We start from the raw sequence: 20,062 nt of genomic DNA on the forward strand, positions 1-20,062 counted from the left end.
GCCAAACATTCACTGCCACCAGGGCTGTCCTGCTGTGAGAATTGCCCTCTAATGCAGTTGTGTGTCTGTGTGTGTGTGTGTGGGGGGGGATCCGGGACATCCGACCCTGGGTCGGTCCAGGTGGGTCTTGTCCAGATGGCAGAGGGGTCCACTGGTCAGGAGTCAGGAGCAATGTAGGCAGATAGAGGAAGCAACAGAGTGTGGGAAGTAAACAGCAATTTGTGTGTCAATGTGTGTGTTACTGTCTGTCTGTGTGTGTGTCTCTGTGTGTGCGTGTTTGTGTGTGTGTCTGTGTGTGTGTGTGTGTGTGTGTGTGTGTGTGTGTGTGTGTGTGTGTGTGTGTGTGTGTGGGAACGGTGTGGGGTGGGGGGCTAATGGGTCCTGAAGCGGGGGCCTGTATCCAAGTGCTAGGCTCATTAATCATGGTGTCAGCTGTAAATGTGTTTGGGGTTAGGGAGCGATACCCTATCCCCTCTCTATCTGCCACAGAACACCAGCCAGACCACCCCACCGCCACCCCCCATCTCCCCAACGCACACACTTCCCTGCTTCTTATTCTCTCCCTCTGCCATGGGCAATCTAGACCCCCCCCCCCCACACACACACACACACACACACACATACCACAGCCCTTTGTTTCACACCTTCCTTCCAGACCGTTTCAGACCTTGTGTTCAGAACAAGAACATGTTCCACACACGTGTTTTAAGTATTTTTTGTATTTTAATCCACAAATGTTAGTGGAAAGGTCAATTCACACATTGTGTGTGTGTGTGTGTGTGTGTGTGTGTGTGTCTGTGTGTGTGTGTGTGTGTGTGTGTGTGTGTGTGCGTGTCTGTTTTTACATGTTGAATGTTACATTGCTGGTTGCTACCTATGGGTCTCTTGTATGGTGGTTCAGACTGAGACTGATGAAGTGTTTTAAGACTTGGTGACAGAAACAGCCCAGGCGCTCTATAGGCTGGCCCCAGTTAGCAGAGAGGGAGAGAGAGAGAGAGAGAGAGAGAGAGAGAGAGAGAGTGAGAGTTAGGGTACGATGGAGCGATGGAAAAAAGGATCCCGACAGGTCAAACCATGAGAAGATAATTCCTTGATGGAGAACAACAACCATGTGTGGTGACAAAGGGAGGAGAGCGAGAGAAGTAGGAGAATAAAATAGAAATGACAGCGATAAGAAAGGAGAAGGAGGGAGAGCCAATGAGGGAAGGAGAGGAGACCTTCTCAAACGAGAAAGGCATCAAGGATTGGAAAAAAGTGCACAAACACACTCCCCCACATACATCGAAACACACAAACACACTCACACTTGATGTGAGGGTTGGACCAATTAGTCTTTCACACTTGAGTGTGTTAGTGGAATCTATTAAAAATCCATTATTTGAATTGCACTTTTTTCCCTTCGTCTCCCCATTACAATTAAGTCAGAAGAGATTTTCAATCCTGGCTCAGCCCGCCTGCTGCATGTCCAACAGAGCCAATTAGGCCTTATTAATAAATGAGAGACTCTAAATAGCCACTAAATTCATAACAGAGCTATAATACCTCACAGACCACATTTTGTCAGACATTCAGAGTATTTATATTTCTCCTGCGTCACTGTGTAATTTAAGTGCAGAGCCTCTAGCCCTTTTAAATTAAAAGTAAAAAAAAGTAGTGGGACATTATCATAATTTCATGTTTGGACCTTTGTTCGCTGTAAAACGCTAATACTGAAAACCCATTTGTTGAATGAAGGGGGGGGGACTATAACGCTCCTACCACCACCCCCCCCCAGCTATGTGGTTGGCAGGTGATCACTAGCCAATGGAGCACTTGCCCTGAGTTCATTGCCAAAAGCAGCAGGGAGTATTCAGTAAACAAGGAATTAGCATGCAAATAGCCCAGGAGGAAGAGGGTGGGGCTGGGAATGGGAGAGCTTTGGTGTTGCAGGTCAGAAGCTCCTCAGACTTGATTGGGGAGCTGTCAATCATCCATAGCCCCGGGAAGAGGCGAAGAACAAAGGGGGAACAAAGATGGCTGACAAAACAGGGGGCCCTGCCCGCCGAAACCTGAACACCACTTCCTCAACTCTGGGATCCCTGAGACCCCGAGATGAAAGCCTTGCCACTCAGGAGGCGGGCCAAGCGGTTGAGTGACAGTGTCCTGGCACAAGTGGGATTGGCCGCAGTGGAGTGGTTGAACTTCACACTGGAGAGCTGTGCTGCCAAAGGCCGTGCTCGCTGACACCGTGTGTACACTGGCACCGCGAGCAACAACAGAAAAATGCTCCTGTCCAATCCTATTCATCCAGGTTTCATTGAAGGAAAACCCAGAACCTCCCAATATAGCATTCTACCTCTTATTTTAGTGTGTCCCTTTAAATGAAGTTAAATGTTATAATGTCGTGCTCTAAGGTATGAGCTTAGCTTGGCTTAGCTGGTGGCTGGTGAATAGCTGGCATAGCACCATCTTGCCCAAAGCTGTATGCCCAAAAACACAGAACAAAAACGCAAACCTCCCCTCCCCCTTTCTTTTCTCTTCTCTCCGACCTCTTCCCTCATCCTCAGAGGCGGAGACAGACACCCAACAGAGAATGTCCATCCACAGACACACACACGCACACACACAGAATCTCACACACACAAACACACACAAACACATACACACACAAAAACAGACGCAAGCACAAAGATAAAGACACAGAAATTCCCATGAGACACATACATAGAGAGAGAGATAGAGAGAGAGAGAGAGAGAGAAAGAGAGAGAGAGAAAGAGAGAGAGAGAGAGAGAGAGAGAGAGAGAGAGAGAGAGAGAGAGAGAGAGAGAGAGAGAGAAAGAGAGAGAGAGAGAGACAGAGAGAGAGACGGGGTGAAGAGAGGGGTGAGTGTGGCGTTGGGCCGGGGGAGAGAAGAGAGAGGCGCCTAGAAGGGAAGTGACAGATGTGGTGAGAAAAGTTGGCAGCGGAGGGATGGGCTGAGAGAGATAAAGGGACACAGAGTGAGCGTGATGGACATAAGTGGTGACTTAGCAGGATGCGTGGTGGGCCGGTGTGGGTGTTGGGTGTTGGCGTGTCTTTTTGTCTGAGGGATGAGACTTCTATTGTGGGGACAATACAAAGTAGACACGTCCAATGGCCCGATTTGCATATTGAAAGGACAGAAAGTCACGGTGCATGCGTGTGTGTCAGTGGTTTTACGCGTGTGCGTGTGTATTTGTGTCTCTGTGTGAGTGGTGTTTTGTTTCAGTGAAGATGCCTCCCTCTGTACGGGGAGGGGTCTAGGGCAACCGTAACTGTGAGCTAATTAAATCACTGCAGGACGTGGATGGATGGCCTAAAACACACACACGCACGCATGCACACACACAAACAGACACAAGCATGCATGGATGGGCACGCCCACACACGCACATATGTGCTTGGGCACGCACACAAACATTCATGCATGCATGCATGCATGGGCGCACACACACATACAAAGACACAAGAACACACACACATGCACCCACAGCTGAACGCACGCACTCAATCACAAATAGGCACTCACACATACACACACACACACACACACACACACACACACACACACACACACACACACACACACACACACACACACACAGGAACACACGCACACACACTGAGTTGTTCCCCTGAGGCTCCCCCATAGAGATGGGCTGTGATGTGCATCATTTACCTCCATAATCATCTGCCTTTCATTCTCTCTCCCTGCCCCTTCTCTACCTCTCTCTCCCTCTACCTCTCTCTCCGTCTCCCTCTAGGTAAGCCAGTAATGATAATCACAGAGTACATGGAGAATGGATCTCTGGATGCATTCCTGAGGGTCAGTCATGCATTCACTTTTCACGCACGTGTTACTATTTCCTACTCTGTGTGTGTGTGGGCGTGTGTGTGTTTGTGTGTAGCGAGACAATCCCGTCTTATCTCTGCATTGTGATCCTTCAAATGTAGCGGTGTTGGGCACAATAGGATACAGGCATGAACTTGTTTAGTCAATGTTGCCTGACCTAAAGAGTGGTTATGTGTCACTCACAGCATTAGATGTCTGCTTCACTTATTAGGATAGTTAATAACGAATCCTACTTTTTTACCTTTTGTCATGTTGTCGGTTTCGAATCCAGTAAATCAGACACCACATACGTGCTTAGTTATCCAAGCATTAACAGATTTTGACCGAAATCAAAGCGCGGCAATTATGCTATTCAGACCAGGTTCTTGGTACGGCTCCTACATGCCTTTGAAATCCTTACTAATGAGCGTTTCACATCCGCCCAAAAAACCTGGCAATGCCGGAAAACCCTTCATCATAGCACTCCACCTCGACCCAAACCCAAATCAAAGTACTGTTTAGGATTCAGACCCGCCCTTCCTCTGCACCTACCGGCATTGGAACCGTCACAATCCACTGGGCCGCATGAAATGACACCTCTCCCCCTTCTCCGCCCCCCGTGCCTCTGCAGAAGAACGACGGGCGCTTCACGGTGATCCAGCTGGTGGGCATCCTCCGCGGCATCGCCTCGGGCATGAAGTACCTGTCGGACATGAGCTACGTGCACCGCGACCTGGCCGCACGCAACATCCTGGTCAACAGCAACCTGGTGTGCAAGGTGTCCGACTTCGGCATGTCCCGCGTGCTGGAGGACGACCCTGAGGCCGCCTACACCACCCGGGTGAGTGTTTGTGTGTGTGTGTGTGTGTGTGTGTGTGTGTGTGTGTGTGTGTGTGTGTGTATGCGTGTGTGTGTGCGAGTGTGTGTGTATGTGTGTGCGCGTGTGTGTGTTGGATATTTCGCTGAGGCTAGGGGGTGTATGTACTGTGTTGGATTATAATTATTTTACTACATTTTTCTTAAAATAAAAAACAAAAAACGGGATGTGTAGAATTAGTTCTCAATCATTATTGTGAATCTCGCTAATCATGATCCGCCTTTCCATCACAGGGAGGGAAGATCCCCATTCGCTGGACAGCCCCGGAGGCCATCGCCTACAGGAAGTTCACGTCGGCCAGCGATGTGTGGAGCTACGGAATCGTCATGTGGGAAGTGATGTCGTACGGGGAGCGGCCATACTGGGATATGAGTAACCAGGATGTAAGTGAAGGCAAATAAAATCCAAGCAGGATTATATAGACATACATATATACAGTATATGATATGCAGCCAATGGTTCAATGGTGGATAATGCAAATACAAAAGCTTAATAGCATAGTTATGTTGCAGATCCACTTAAATCTCCCCTTAAAACCTCCCTTGTCTCCTTGGCCTTCAATTCCAGCCAAGTTGTGGTGCTCATCTTTTATTCTGTCTGTATATTGGTTCTTCTATGTAGATCAATTCTGTTTCTCCTATTTATTTACTACCCTTGATTTTTTTCGACATTTTTTCGACAAACAGCTTTGTACATCAACCAGACTTAACTTGACGTTAACGGACTTAACTTGACCCCCCCCCCCCCCCCCCCCCCCAGGTGATCAAGGCGATCGACGAGGGCTACCGGCTGCCCCCGCCCATGGACTGCCCTGTGTCGTTGCACCAGCTCATGCTGGACTGCTGGCAGCGGGAGAGGGCCGACCGGCCCAAGTTCGGTCAGATCGTCAACATGCTGGACAAGCTGATCCGCAACCCCAACAGCCTGAAGAGGACCGGGGGGGACGCCGCTGTCAGGTGAGACGGAGGGGGATAAACAAACACACAAAACAACAACGACAACAACAACAACAACAAAGGATAGGGGAAAAACCGATGCATTCAAACATAGATTAAACAAGGAGATACGTTATTTGTTGGGGATAACACACACACACACACACACATACACACACTGCAACACACACATGCACAAACACAAACAAAAGCACAGACAGACACACTGCAACACGCACACGCTGGTTTCAGCATTTACCCTTCCCATTAATTGCTCAGGGCTTTTAATGACACGTTGATTCCAATGCAAACATTTTGGCTAATAGTGTCCCGTTGCCCACGGGGCCCGCGGTCCGCGATGGCTCGGGGCCCGGGGAATGCTCGGCGGTCTCCTGCAGAGCCCCGAGAGTTACGACCGCGCGGCAGCGGCACCGGAGTTAAATAACAAACATGACCTTAGTGCGCCGCCACCATTACACTTAAGCAGAGGGACGTGTCGGGAAACGACCCGTGTGTTTACAGACCGGCCCAGCGCCCGGGAGGAGTCTGTTTGACCGCTTTTACGAGGCGCGCACGCGTTGGTGTGTGTGTGAGTGTGTGCGGGGGGGCTCACACACAACTCAGCCGGGCTATTCGTTGTGAGGGAGGGGTAGAAAGAAAACGGAGCTTGTTTAATTAGTGCAGCTGAGGAGTAAAAAGCTGTAAAGCTTTACAGTTGGAGATGGAAGCCAGCGTGTGTGTTTGTGTGTGTGTGTGTGTGTGTGTGTGTGTGTGTGTGTGTGTGTGTGTGTAGGTCTCAATGAAATCCTTTCCCTTCTCCTACTGTGGGGTGGAAATCACTTACAGGCGGTTTGACATGGTAGTCTCGCGGCTCCACTGACATCCTTCGGAGGAAGCGAAAGGCAAACAAGAAATGTAAAGTGCTCGTGTGAAAGAGAAATAGAGAGGAGGGAAGAGTTATCTTTCCTCATTCATTCCCTCCACTCCCCCTCCATCTATAAAAAATAAAAGTTAAAAACCAGCTCCGTAAAAGTTTAACGGCCGGCGGTCAGCATCGTGAAACACCAAAGCAACAGTGTTGTAAAGGGAAGAAAACGCAGGGAGGGAAAAGGCTCGTCACTGGAGCGGATGCACAGACTCCGTAGACGAGAGGGGAGCGGCGAATGAAACGGGCGCTCTGAGGTGAAACTCTGACGTCTGCCGTTTATCCAGCACGCGCCAGACTCCACCGACCACATCCACCCCGGCTCGGCACCGTTTCTGTTTGACTTGGGTGGGTTCCTCAGAGGACGAACGCGTCTGAGGGGTTTGAGGGGGCAGCCGGGTCAGGCCGTGTTTGCGAAAACATTCTCAGTCACGAGGGGGGAGTAGGAGTAGGACGGGAAGAAGGAAGCAGAACCAAACGGTCCCCTTTTTATGTTTTCACTCAGACCCCACACCTCTCTGCTGGAGCCCGGCAGCCCCGAGGTCACCTCCGTCCCCGACTCGGCCTCCGTGGAGGACTGGCTGCGGGCCATCGGCATGGAGAGGTACGGGGACAACTTCACCGCCGCCGGGTACACCAGCCCGGAGGCTGTCGTCCACATGACGCAGGAGTAAGTAGTGGTGGCGGGGTGTCGCTGGCGTGGGAGAAGGAGCGGGGGGATTTGAATAATGTTTATGTGTGTGTGTATATTTAGCTCTCAAACTGCTCTGCAACGTTTTTCAATTTGGCATCCATTCATGCGTCTGTCTTTTCCATGTCGGCCCTCCCCGACTCTTGGTCCCAGTTGCCAAGCTGTAATGGTAATGTTTCCATTGAGGACTGGGTGGACTGGGTTCAAGTGACGGTTTTTGAGTGGATTTCCTTGTGTGGCAGTTGAAGTCGTTGAAAAGTTGACGAACAGGCAGTAAAAGATAAAAAAGCTAAGAGTTGTTTATGTCGGCGGTCCGCGCTTCCACTAACAAACACTTCTGTGTTTTCCTCCTCTTAGAGAAATGGCTCGCATCGGCATCTCGTCAGCGGCGCACCAGAACAAGATCTTAACCAGTGTCCAGGGAATGCTGTCCCAAATGCAACAGATGCAAGGCAGGATGGTTCCCGTCTGAGAGGGCCGAGCGTCGGTCATGAAAAAAAAAGGAAAAGACGGAGCAACTTTATTTCATAAGAAAAACTGAAAATACCGAAAAAAATATAAATATGAGAAAGAAAACTATGAAGAGATGGTTTACCTCATCCGTGCACTTTAAATTGGATCCGAACAAAAACAAAAAGAAGATGAAGAAGAAGAAGAAGAAAAAGTGGTGTAAATGGCACTTTTTGTAGACAAAGAACAAAAATATGATCTTTACATTGCCCTTTTTTTCCACGGAGCGCAGGATATTTCTGTCTGCTGTGCTTGAGGCAGGGGGGCAAGGGGGGGAGGTGGGGGGGGTTCGATGGAAAAGACGGACACCGTGTCTTCCGAGAGGCCAATCTGGAGTGCCTTCAACGGTCCGGAAGGAATTCAGAGGGAGGGGAATATTTACCGTTTCTTCCTCCCGGGCAATAGTGTTGTTTTCTCTGAACCTTATGTGGAATAATCCGCTAAACTGATATTTTCTCAACATTTCCCCCCCCACCCCCCTCCCTCCCGTAGCTGTGTTTGTTGTATTATAAATTGGTTCTGCGGGTTGTGTCGGGGCTCACTGGCTACCCCCAACGGCTCTCTCTCTCTCTCTCTCTCTCTCTTTCTCTCTGTCTCTCTCTCTCTCTCTCTCTCTCTCTCTCTCTCGCTCTCTCTCTCTCTCTCTCTCTTCCTCTCTCTCTCTCTTTCTCTCTCTCTCTCTCTCTCTTTCCTCTCTCTCTCTCTCTCTTTCTCTCTCTCTCTCTCTCTCTCTCTCTCTCTCTCTCTCGCTCTCTCTCTCTCTCCCTCTCCGTCTGGGTTGGATCTGTTTGATATCCGACAGACAAAATGGAGGATCCTTGCCCTCTGCATATAGACAATACCTCTGGCGGAGAGCGAGATGGAGGAGCTGAAGCGGTGAATGCGTGAGGGGATAAGCTTTTAGACAGCGGTGCACGAGGGGGGAGACCGGGGGAAGGGAGGGTGGGGGGTTGGGCTGGGGTTGTTCTGAACATGAGTTCTGTACTCCCCCCCCCCCCCCCCCCCCCAAACTCCTCATTCACCCACCACACCACAGAACTAGTCTTGATTTCTTCCCCTGGACGGTGGATCTTTGTGGCCCTCAGGACATCAGCAAGAATGTCTCTGATCTTCCAGAGGTGCATTATCAAATCCCTCCCCCCCACAATGCCCCCCTCCAACCATTCCACCCCCCCTCCCTTCACCGTTGCCCGTAGCCCCCGACACCACCTCCTCTCTATCTGCTCGATGTTTCACCTCAGTGACTTTACCTTCAGGATTCTAGCGCGGATACTTCCATTCATCGGCCAATCGGTACACGCCGAGGGCGGGACGCGCGCCCATGTCCCGCCCCGGCCTTTTGACAGACGGCTGTGTGGTCCAGTCGACGTCGTCTGGGCTTTGTTAAAGCGGACGGGAAGCTTGAGAGATGTTTGGAGTTTACCGAGGATACTGGTGATTAAAGACAACATGTTTAAGGATTTAAGCATCAGCATCATCATCTTCATCATCATCATCGTACACATCCCTGGGCCAATCACGACGAGCAACGGGATGTATGCTGGATGGTATCCAATCCTCACCACGGTAGGAATCTCTATTCATGTATTTCTATATCTTATTCTTTATTTGATTCCTTTGTCAAATAGTTTGCTGCAGTCTTGTCAAAAGTCTTTGAATAATTATAATCATAATCATTATAAAATCACTGAAAAATGGATCTAACATTGGGTATAATATCACATTTGCCCTTAAAGGGTTGCACATTTCCACATAAGACACCATTAGAATATGCTGGCCTTTCTTCCTCTTCCACCCCCTTCCTCCCATCTCCTCCCAGTCTCTCACCTTTGCTCCCTCTCTCCCTCACACACACATTATTTCCCCCTCCTCCTGTTCCCTCCTGCTTCCGCTGGGCGTGTGAGACCTCGGTGGGGGGGAGGGGGGGATGTGTGTGTTAATGAACAAGCCGGGTCGCGCCACCTGAGGCAGGGGGGAGCAGATCAGTAACCCCGCACCGTGATCAGTCATCAGGGTCCGGGCACCCCCCCTGGCATGTTAATGAGACAGAAGCTCTGGTCCTCCGCCAGTCCAGAGAAACGTTTACTGGCATCAGGAGGCAGCCCAATTGTTTTTACTCTTTATTCTGGGGAGTGCTTTTCACTTGTGCCAGCCAACCGATTTTTCCTATTGATGTCCTGACTGGCTGTTGTCGCCCCACTGCTCTCTGCGAATGTGTACAGTTTTCTCTTCTGCTTTTGAAAACTTACCGGTAATTGTCAGTGCGGTTAATTTGTTTATATATTTAAACCACAGTGACTGACCGTTATCTCTCTCTCTCTCTCTCTCTCTCTCTCTCTCTCTCTCTCTCTCTCTCTCTCTCTTCTTCTCTCTCTCCTTGCAGCTGCTGGTGTTGATCACACACACACACACACACACACACACAGGATCCTTTCTTGGTTTCTCATTCTGGAGCTCCTCCTCTACTGCTGAACCGTACCGTAGATCTCCATCTCTGGAGACCCGTCCAGGTCGGGGCACCACGCCCACGCCATGGTGCCCCGCCCACATCGCGGCGCCACGCCAACCCGAGACCTTAGCACCCGTGTACCGCTGCACCGACCAGCTCCAACCGCTAACGGATAAACGCTCTGAATGATTTTAACAGCTTGATAAGTATACATACAAAAAAAGAGAATGTAATATAATCTAGAAACCCTGCTCCGGTGGTCAATGTACTTGTGTTCATTTGTAAAGTTTCATTTGATTTTGTTTTATTTTTCAAAGATGTATTATTTCCTTTTCTTTGCATGTATAGTAACATTTGATTTATGTGTGAGTATTACTTCAGGGTGAAAGCTATGTTGGCGCGCACGTGTGTGTGTGCATGTGCGTGTGTGTGTGCGTGTGTGTGTGTGTGTGTGTGTGTGTATTTTAGAGAGATTGTGTTTTTTTTTCTTTTTTTAGACTGAATGCCTGAAGTAATGTCCTTGACGTACTACCAGTAATGCTAAAACTGTCTCCACGCCACTTTGGAGAAGGAGACTCAGATGTTGTGTTGGTTTTTTGATATATAAAAAGATCCTCTCTGAACGTTCTTGCTTTTGTCGTGTCATCCGGAAGAGTTGTGTGAGGATCTGACAGCATTTAATGACCAGCTTCACACACACACACACACACACCCACACACACACACAATTACTCACAGACACATGCACGCGCATACATGCGTGCAGATAAGCATTCACATCGTGTCAATTGTCCGCTGCCCGATACAATCACACCACCTGGACAGTCGACGTGGCGGAACTGAGACGATGAGACACTCAATGCAACAGAAAAGATCTGGAGACGAAGCCACGCCGTGAAGGGAAAATTGTCGTCTTTTCTGTTATTTTTAACCTTTTTTTTTCTTCTCCTACTTCCACAGATTTACAGTCAGGTTTACGTCCAGCTGACGTTTTTTGTTTGGTTTGCTTTTTCAACTGAAAGGTGGTGGAACTCACACGTGACCTTTCACATATCAATCACTCAGCCCTCCTCCTCCTCCTCCTCCTCTGCTCCGTCCGTAATGCCAGCTCATCCTCTTCTGCATTGGGCTGGTCTTTGTTTCTGTTGGGTTTGTCGGGGCAGTGGTTTCTATATGGACAAAAGGACCTGTGTTTTGGAAATATGCAAGACAAGGCGGGAAGGCGAAAGGAAAAGCAGAATGTACTGTAAGATACTTTTTTTTCTCCCTTTTATTAATGTTGGACGTTTTTGATGAGAAAAAAAAGACAACAAAACAAAACAAAAAAAAAGCTGGAACAAAAAGGCCCCTGAGGTATAAACAGCGGGTCGTGCTCCGACTCCGTGCGCTCCGACCTACTAGATCTAACTTTGGTTAGTTTTTTGTTTTGTCATTCAATGGATTGGATTTCATATCTTTTGATGTTTTTATTTGTGCATTTTTTGTTGTTGCTTTTTTTTCTTTGTCAAGAAATTCTAGGTACATGTAACTTATGTCATTTATTTATGGCCTTTTCTATGTAGTTTGTAAAATAATAGCCTAAGTGAAGAAAATTGAAGGGGTGCCAAAGCGCATTCTTATTAAAGTAGAAACCATATAAAGTTCTTGCATGGCGTTTCTTTATTGAACACACACGCACGCACCCACAAACACACACACACACACAAACACACACACACACACACACACGGTTCAATGTCTGCCATCAAAATTGCAATCAATGTTTTATCGTCACATGGGAGCTGCAAGCTAGAGGACAGGTTTTCACAGCCATTGATTCAGCATTGAACGCCCCATTATGTAATTGGTTCATCATGCAGGATTCCATACCAACGAGGATCAAGCATTAGCCTTCACTTTGTCACTGGCAACCCATCCTCCTTCCTGCTCTCTGAGCTCACAGCAACAAACACACACACACACACACACACACACACACACACACACACACACACACACACACACACACACACACACACACACACACACACACGCAGGGGAGACAGTGCTGATTTATAATTGTCTGAAGCACATGTTTAGCAGAGATCATGTCTCTGGACCCGAGGCTTGGCTCGGCTTCCACTCTGAAACCTTCAGGCGACAGCGGGCAGTGTGCCTCTGGCACACTATGTGTGTGTGTCTGTGTGTGTGTGTGCGTGTGTATGCGTTTGTTTGTGGTTGTGTTTAATCAGAGTCACATCTGTTTCCTGCACTCATTTCCAGCCGCGATAAATCCACTGATTGGCCCCAGGTCTTTGATACGGGGTCTGAATGGAGCGCTGGGAGGAAGAGGATTGCGGGCGGTGGGAGAGGGGGGGGGGTCATTTTCTTGAAAGTGTGTGCCAAGTCAGTCGAGGTTACCTCCGTGTTTTCCTGAGAAATCAGCCCACGAAGGCTTGAATACATTAAAGCAAGACCGGACTGCAGCAAGAGTTCCTTATCAGAATGAAAGGCGAACTGTTTGGCGTGTGTGTGTGTGTGTATGTGTGTGTGTGTGTGTGTGTGTGTGTGTGCGTTTGCGTGCATGTGTGTGTGTGTGTGTGTGTGCGTGCGTGTGCATGTGTGTGTGTGTGTGTGTGTGTGTGTGTGTGTGTGTGTGTGTGTGTGTGTGTGTGTGTGTGTGTGTGTGTGTGTGTGTGTGGTGTGTGTGTGTGCGTGTGTGTGTGTGCGTGCGTGTGTGTGTGTGTGTGGGTGGGTGTGTGTGTGTGTGAGAGAGTGTATGTGTGCTGGACTGTGTTGGCCAGCATGTGTATCTTGGCAGAGGATGACCCGGAGCTGAGCGCGATCAGATTTCCTCCAGCTGAGAACAACATACTTTTAGTTTTTCATTTATTTCTCTCTTCACTCATGGCACGGTGAGAGACACAAAGATGGCAACTAAACAGGAGGACACAAGGGCAGGAGTCCTAGAGACCGGGAATGCCTCCCCGTGAAAAACATTAGTGGTTTAATGAATTGACTTCGTTTGAGGATGAAAAATACAAAAAAGTGTAGACAAGGAGTTGGTGTAGAAAGAGACAGATGGGCAGACGAGAGAGAGAGAGAGAGAGAGAGAGAGAGAGAGAGAGAGAGAGAGAGAGAGAGAGAGAGAGAGGCAGAGAAAGAGTGAGAGAGAGTGGGAGAGAGAGAAAGATAGAGATAGGGTGAGTAATAAACAAACAGAAAAGTTGGCCACGGAGAGTTAGCAGTTCAGATGAGGAACGAGAGTCAGACGCGGAGAGAGAGGGGGAGACAGGGTGAGAGAGGGGAAGAGAAGGAAGACAGACATTGGGAAAGGGGGAGAGGGAGAGAGGGAATAGCAGACGGAGGATAATAAGGCGAAGCAGCCAGACCGCAGCTTGCAGGAGTTTATACTGTAAGTCAAGATGGATGTTCAGGTGGCGGCCATACTTCTGCTGGGAGCTCCAAGATGGGATCTCTCTCTCTCTGTACGTATGTCACTTTCTCTTTCATGGTCCCTCTCTCTTTTATATTCTCTCTCCCTCTGTCATTTTATCAGTTTCTCCGTCAGTACGTCTCTTTCTCTTTCATAGTCTTTCTCTCTTTTATATTCTGTCTGTAATATTATCTCGCTCTCTTTCATGTTTTCTCCTTCTGTCTCTCTGTCTCTATCTATCTCTTTTTTTGTATTGTGTCACTTTCCCATTTCTATCTTTCACATGTTCCCTATTTTACCCTGTTTCTGTCTTTGACACATTCTCTCACCACCTTTGTCATATTCTCTCTCCATATCTTTCATATTATCAAACGTTCTTTCTCTGTCTCTCTTCCACATAAAATCTGATTCACAGTCTCTCTCTCACTCAATGTGTGGATGTCTCTCTCTCTTACTCACATTCTCTCTCTCTCTCTCTCTCTCTCTCTCTCCGGGTCTTTCTCTCTCTCGTTCTGTCAGTGTTGTTGTAAGACAGACAAACCACAGACTCTTTGTTCTCAGGGTCAGGTCCAAGAAGAGGTTTTCATGCATTCTCTGTGTCAGTTTTTATCGTCACGATCAAGACAGAATCCCCCAGACATGCTTAAAGGATAAGTTTGCTATTTTTTGACCGGAGATCCTATCCGCAGATTGTCCCGCATGTTTCTAATATGTCGACCCCATTATTTACTAGAGTTACTAGTTAGCTAGTGAGCGAGCTGGTCTAGACATGAAGCCACAGGGCAAACTGTAGAAGATACAAAAATGGAAGTCCAGGGTGTATAGACTCAGTTCCCCTGAAAAAAATGGTTGTGCAACAAGGATTGAATCAATAGTTATGTTGAATTTGAATGAGAACTATACTCTCTACTTCGAAAAACATGGGTAAAATAAGACAAAGAATGCTTGGAGAATGTGCAGTGCCCAGCTGTAACGATAAAATCAGCAGTCACTCAAGAACAACTTTTCATCGGTTACTGTTTTTACTCATTTTCCCCAAAAAGCTGACCACACAACCATCCACTCACATAAGCACAAAGACAGACATACTGATGTGCACACAAACACAGACACACACAAAAACACACACAAAACACAAACACATATACACACAGACGTGCACGCACACACACACTCACACACACACACACACACATACAAATACACACACGTGTGCATAACACACACACACACACACAGGCGCATGCATCCATACAAAAACACATACACATACACACACTAACAAACAAACTTGAGGGCCTTAACCTTTCGTCAACCAATCTAATTATGAAACTTTCAAATTAACTGCGGCCCCTTCTAACCGCCTTAACCCCGCCCGCCCCCCACTGTCATGTCAGCCCTTTGCCTCATACCCCCCTTCCCCCCCCACCCCATTGTTCCACAACTTCACTTTTACTGATTTGATAGATAAGAGCCTTGCTAGGTCTCAGCCAATGGCGGTGGCCCGTCAGCCCTTGAGATTGACATGGTGATTAACTCGCTCTTTTGTGTTACTGTCCAGAAGTATGTCCTTAAGACTTGAACAATGTCATAATCCAGAATCAAAACGCTTCGGCCACTAATCCCCCAGCCGCTCCGGGGCCCGTCGTGAGTCGTCAGTCCTGCCTTTCAGAGCTCTCCCTTGGTGATTGTTTGCCGTTCTTTGTTGCGTTGAAGGACATTTTAAGAGGGGATACGGCAGAAGCTCTGCTACGAGGAGAAAATTCCCATCCGTCAACAGGGCAGAAATGAGAAATAGGGGTAGAGAGCTTCAGTGTATAAGATATGTGGGCACAGGGAAGAGTCTCGACAGAGTCTAGCTGTATTGATTGAGAGGGTCCCCAGCAAACGCTAACCTTGTAGCCAGCCGGCAGACATTTTACCTTTGATAGACTTTTGATGGACAACGCAGAGTATAAAAGCCCATAGAAAAAAGAAAGGCACTCAACAACCAGAAAAAAACATAAAGTCCAAGCGTTCTTGGAAACAGGACAAGAATACCATACTTGACGTTGTTATAGCAAAGATGGGGCTCACTGCAGGTAAACATGGTCTTTGTTGCCATCTAACACACAGCTCAGGTTAACCCCGGCCAGTTGACCATGAGGGGTCTCGCCAGACATAACAGCGAAGGACATGAAAAAGCACTCCTGGAAGCAGCACCCCCTCTGGATAGCAGCCTTAGCACCGTTCAAATGCTTTTACTTTTGAGTCTGTCCTCGGTCAGTGTCAGATCAATGAGCGGGAGATGAACAGCAAAAGAAGACAAAGACATAGCCGAACAAAGGAAAGATAGCAAAGAGGGAAACAAGTCGAGGAGAATCAGTGTTAACTGATTCTCTTGATTTTTAAAAAGAAACAGGGACGACTTGGCACAAGCTGCACTGAGGTACGTTTTAGTCAAACTAATTTACATTCAGTAAAATATCCAAGAATCAAAATCATAAAATAAAATAAATAAAATAATAAAGTTGTGTCAAAATTGCTAGTGAACAGTTTCGAGGGGTGTGGGGGGATAGACAAGAGACAGTTTTCCTTTTTTTTCTCCTAACACAGCTTCCAACACTCGGAAGATACCTTGGACGAGCAGCTCGGAAACAAATTTAAGTCGAAAGACGAAGAAGAAGGGAGAAAATCCCCCTTGATTCTGGCGCATGTCGTCTCTGTGCGGTGGCCTCGGCTCGTCGCTCCGGGAGCCGAGGGGAGGCTGCGGCTTCACCTCCAGCTGTTCTGCTCACATTCCACTGTTATGACAGAGAGAGAGAGAGAGAGAGAGAGAGAGAGAGAGAAAGAGAGAGAGAAAGAGAGAGAGAGGGAGAGAGAGAGAGAGAGAGAGAGAGAAAGAGAGAGAGAGGGAGAGAGAGGGAGAGGGAGAGGGAAAGAGGGACAGAGGGAGATAGGGAGAGAGGAAGAGAGAGAGGGAGAGAGGGAGAGAGAGAGAGAGAGAGAGGGAGAGAGAGGGAGCCAGGCTCGCCCTGCGATGATAATGTGAGGTGTGTTGGTGGGCGTTGGATAGGAGACATGCTGCTGGAAATGGATGCAACCAACCTCATAAAACGCATCAACCAGGCTGCTTTTGAGTTGTTGTTGTTGTTGTACATATGTCGTGGCCCTAAAACAAGCATCTGTCCAATATACATAGACTCTAAATACTTTTTAAAGATTCAGCGAGAACAAAAAATGGATTCCACTGCTTAATCACATTATGGCGTTTATACTTTTATTGTTTGACCGAGAGGCAACATTCAGGACAAGAATACAAACCTCTGAACCTCGTTAGTGTTACTTTGGCCCAGGGCTACAAAAAACAAAGCAAAACATCCAACAAGTTCCCAAAAGAGCATCTTGGGAGCGTCCTTTCATTCCGCCTCCTCCCATTGTGTTGCTATAGCAGCTAGCTCCGAGAACATAATCCTTAGTGATTGGTGGTCTGCTGCTAGGTGGGGAGCTGGACCTTTATCGTCCCCACCAGACTAATCCTGCCTCAGGGCCAACCAGTGGCCAGCGGAGGCCTGTGTCTGAATGGAGGCGAGGTGGGGGTGGGGGGGAGGTCACCCCCTTGACCAGCACAGCGCTTGCTTATCCCCATCCAGCAGCCAGACTGCTGGTCCCACCTGATATCCTGACATTTGACCCTGTGCACCAACACATGCTTAACCACGTTTGTATGCACATAGGTGTGTGTGCATACACACAGACCCACGCAAAAACACACACATACACGCGCACACGCACACATTCATGCTTACACGTATGTGTACACACACACATATACAGACACACACATACACACACACACACACACACACACACTCTCACAAGTACACACAAACACACCCGCACACACGCACACATTCTCATATGTACACACACACACACACACACACACACACACACACACACACACACACACACACACACACACACACACACACACATATATATGCAGACACACACATACACACACCCAGGCACACACATATACACACACATGCTTCAAAAATATTTTAAGAAAATAAATCTCTCTCAGCCGTATTGGTGTTTTTCTTTCCCTCTTATCTCTAAAGTGACTGCACAAGCATGTGTTTGATGAATGTTACACGTATGTGTGTGTAGGAGTGTGTATGTGTGTGTGTGCGCCCCCCCCCACCCAGGCTCCTCAGGGAAAAGGTAATAATGTGTTGAGCTAAATTTTCAACAAGGCAGGGGTTAATCAAGTCTATCTCAAACCACTTTCCTCCTTCTCCTTCTCCTCCTCCTCCTCCAGCTCCACCTTCTCCTCCTATCCTCCACTTGTTTATCTTCTCCTCCTCGTGCTCGCCACATTCTTTTCTCCCTCCTCTTCCTGCCCCCCTCTTTTCCTGCCTCCTCCCACTCCTCCTCCTCCCACTCCTCTTCCTCCCCTCCTCCTCCTTACCCTCCTCCTCCTGCCCCTCTTGCCCCTCCTCCTCCCTCCTCCTCCTCCCCCTCTTCCTCCGCTCCTTCTCCTTCCCCTCCTCCTCCTGCCCCTCTTGCCCCTCCTCCTCCCTCCTCATCGTCCCCTTCCTCCTCTGTCTCTGGACAGCCTCCTGATGAAGTGCCAGAAGCCTATTGGTGTGTGCAGGACCCTGGTTATCAGAGTGAAAACACAGCAGACAAATCCTCCCCTGATAACGTCTGATAGACTATGGGCCAGACGGGCGGAGACAGCCCAAGACAACACCGAACACACACGCACTAGGCAGTAAAAAATAGCGCACACAAGGAAGGGAAAAGGAAAGTTGAAACACACACAAGGAAAAATATTAGAGTGACGCTGAAGATAACAAACACATGGGCAGCGTCTCGGCCGGCCTGTTTCACTCCAACACGCCTGGAAAGTTGGAGCTCGACGGAGAAAAGAAAGAATAAGAGAGAGAGCAGAAGAAAAGACACCTTGTAGTGAATACCAGCGTCTGTCATCGGTTGAGGTTTTCAGACAGGGAGGATTTGGGGGAGGCGGGGGGAGGCGGGGGGGAGGACTATTTGGAGACAGGGCCAGAGATTGGGAGCTGGGAATCCCGCCGAGTGAGTCTGCTGGCCGAGGCTGCTCTGGTCCTGGAGAGTTGACAGTGAAAATAAGATTTGTATCGCTGCACGCATCTGTGCTGGGGCTGGCTAAATCACAACGACACGCGCACACAAGACTCGCTAACCTGATGAATAGACAGAAACACACACATAGACACGCAGCAACACGCATGTACGCACAAACGTACATATTTGTACACACGCACTTAGTGTGTGTGTCTGTGTCTATGTGTGTGTGTGTGTGTGTGTGTGTGTGTGTGTGTGTGTGTGAGAGGGGGCCATAATAAGATCTTGAGTGGTAAATCTGCTATAGATGAGTTCCTCTGTATGAATTCTTTGTAAGCAATCTTTGGTCTGGCTTCTCTCATGCATGTAAAGGGTGTTTTGAAAGGGACTCTCAGGGTCTCTGTGTGTGTGGTGTGTGTGGGTGCCTGGTGTATATATGTGTCTGTGTGTGTGAGAGCTAGAGATGGGCGGTCGGGTGTCTGTGATTGTCTGTTCGTGTCAGTATTTATGTACGTGAGTGAGAGTGTATGTGTGTATGTGGTGTAAGTGTGTCTGTGTGTGTGTGTGAGTGTGTGTGCGTCCATGCACCTGTGTATGTGTGTGTGTGTGTGTGTGTGTGTGTGTGCGTGTGTGTGTGTGTGTGTGTGTGTGTGTGTGTGTTTGTGTGTCTGCTGTGGTATGAGAGAAGCCAGTGTTGGTCATGTAGTTAGGGTTGGGTGTTATTGGCCTGCATACTTTTCTTTGTGTGTCCCATGCAAACTGAGCCTGCCACCATTTCCCCTTTCAATGATGTTCCTCTTTCCTTGTTGTTCAAACTTGTTAACAGCAAAGCATTCTGGAATCTGATCCCACCTGATCCCATTGACTGAGCCGGGACCTTGGATCACATGAATGATTCAACTGGGGAGATTTTATTTTAATTGGTGCAGTTTTGTATCCTGGTTTAGGCAACTAAGATCAGTTAGTATTATTATTTTAGTGTGTCTGTATATGTGTGTGTGTATATGTGTCTGAGTGTGTGTGTGTGTGCGCGCGTGCCACATAAAGCAGTACATCTATACCATCACAGATCCAGTAAAAGCAGGCACAATAAGAAAAGCCATCCATAGCGCAGACTGCAGCACCAAACGGCCTTATATAGGAAAACACATATTGATAGAGTCAGCATTTGGCTGCAACGAGGTTAGCGTTCAGGGTAATTGAATAGGGCGGTTCATGCACTGGTTCAGCAGCTAGCCTGCTAGTACTTGGTGAACCCGTGACACTACTCTCCCTCCCATTAAGAGGCTATAGGCCTGCGGCTAATAGGAAACTCAGGGCTAGTTCCAATCAAGAC

At 48.3% G+C, this 20,062-nt stretch overlaps 1 protein-coding gene across 2 annotated transcripts in view; it reads left to right on the plus strand.

Moving 5' to 3' along the window:
- Positions 1–8,312, plus strand: part of LOC307072936 (ephrin type-A receptor 4) — a 52,593-nt gene extending 44,281 nt beyond the window's left edge. For both annotated transcript variants that reach the window (XM_079732517.1, XM_079732518.1), the window contains exons 12-17: positions 3,763–3,824; positions 4,462–4,671; positions 4,941–5,090; positions 5,467–5,663; positions 7,073–7,237; positions 7,616–8,312. In XM_079732517.1, the coding sequence (XP_079588643.1) occupies positions 3,763–3,824; positions 4,462–4,671; positions 4,941–5,090; positions 5,467–5,663; positions 7,073–7,237; positions 7,616–7,730 (899 nt within the window). In that variant the 3' untranslated portion in view covers positions 7,731–8,312. The remainder of the gene's footprint in view (positions 1–3,762; positions 3,825–4,461; positions 4,672–4,940; positions 5,091–5,466; positions 5,664–7,072; positions 7,238–7,615) is intronic.
- The last annotated feature ends 11,750 nt before the right edge of the window (positions 8,313–20,062 follow it).

Source organism: Pollachius pollachius (genome assembly GCF_949987615.1).
Source record: "Pollachius pollachius genome assembly, chromosome: 3".
NCBI classification, from domain to species: domain Eukaryota; kingdom Metazoa; phylum Chordata; class Actinopteri; order Gadiformes; family Gadidae; genus Pollachius; species Pollachius pollachius.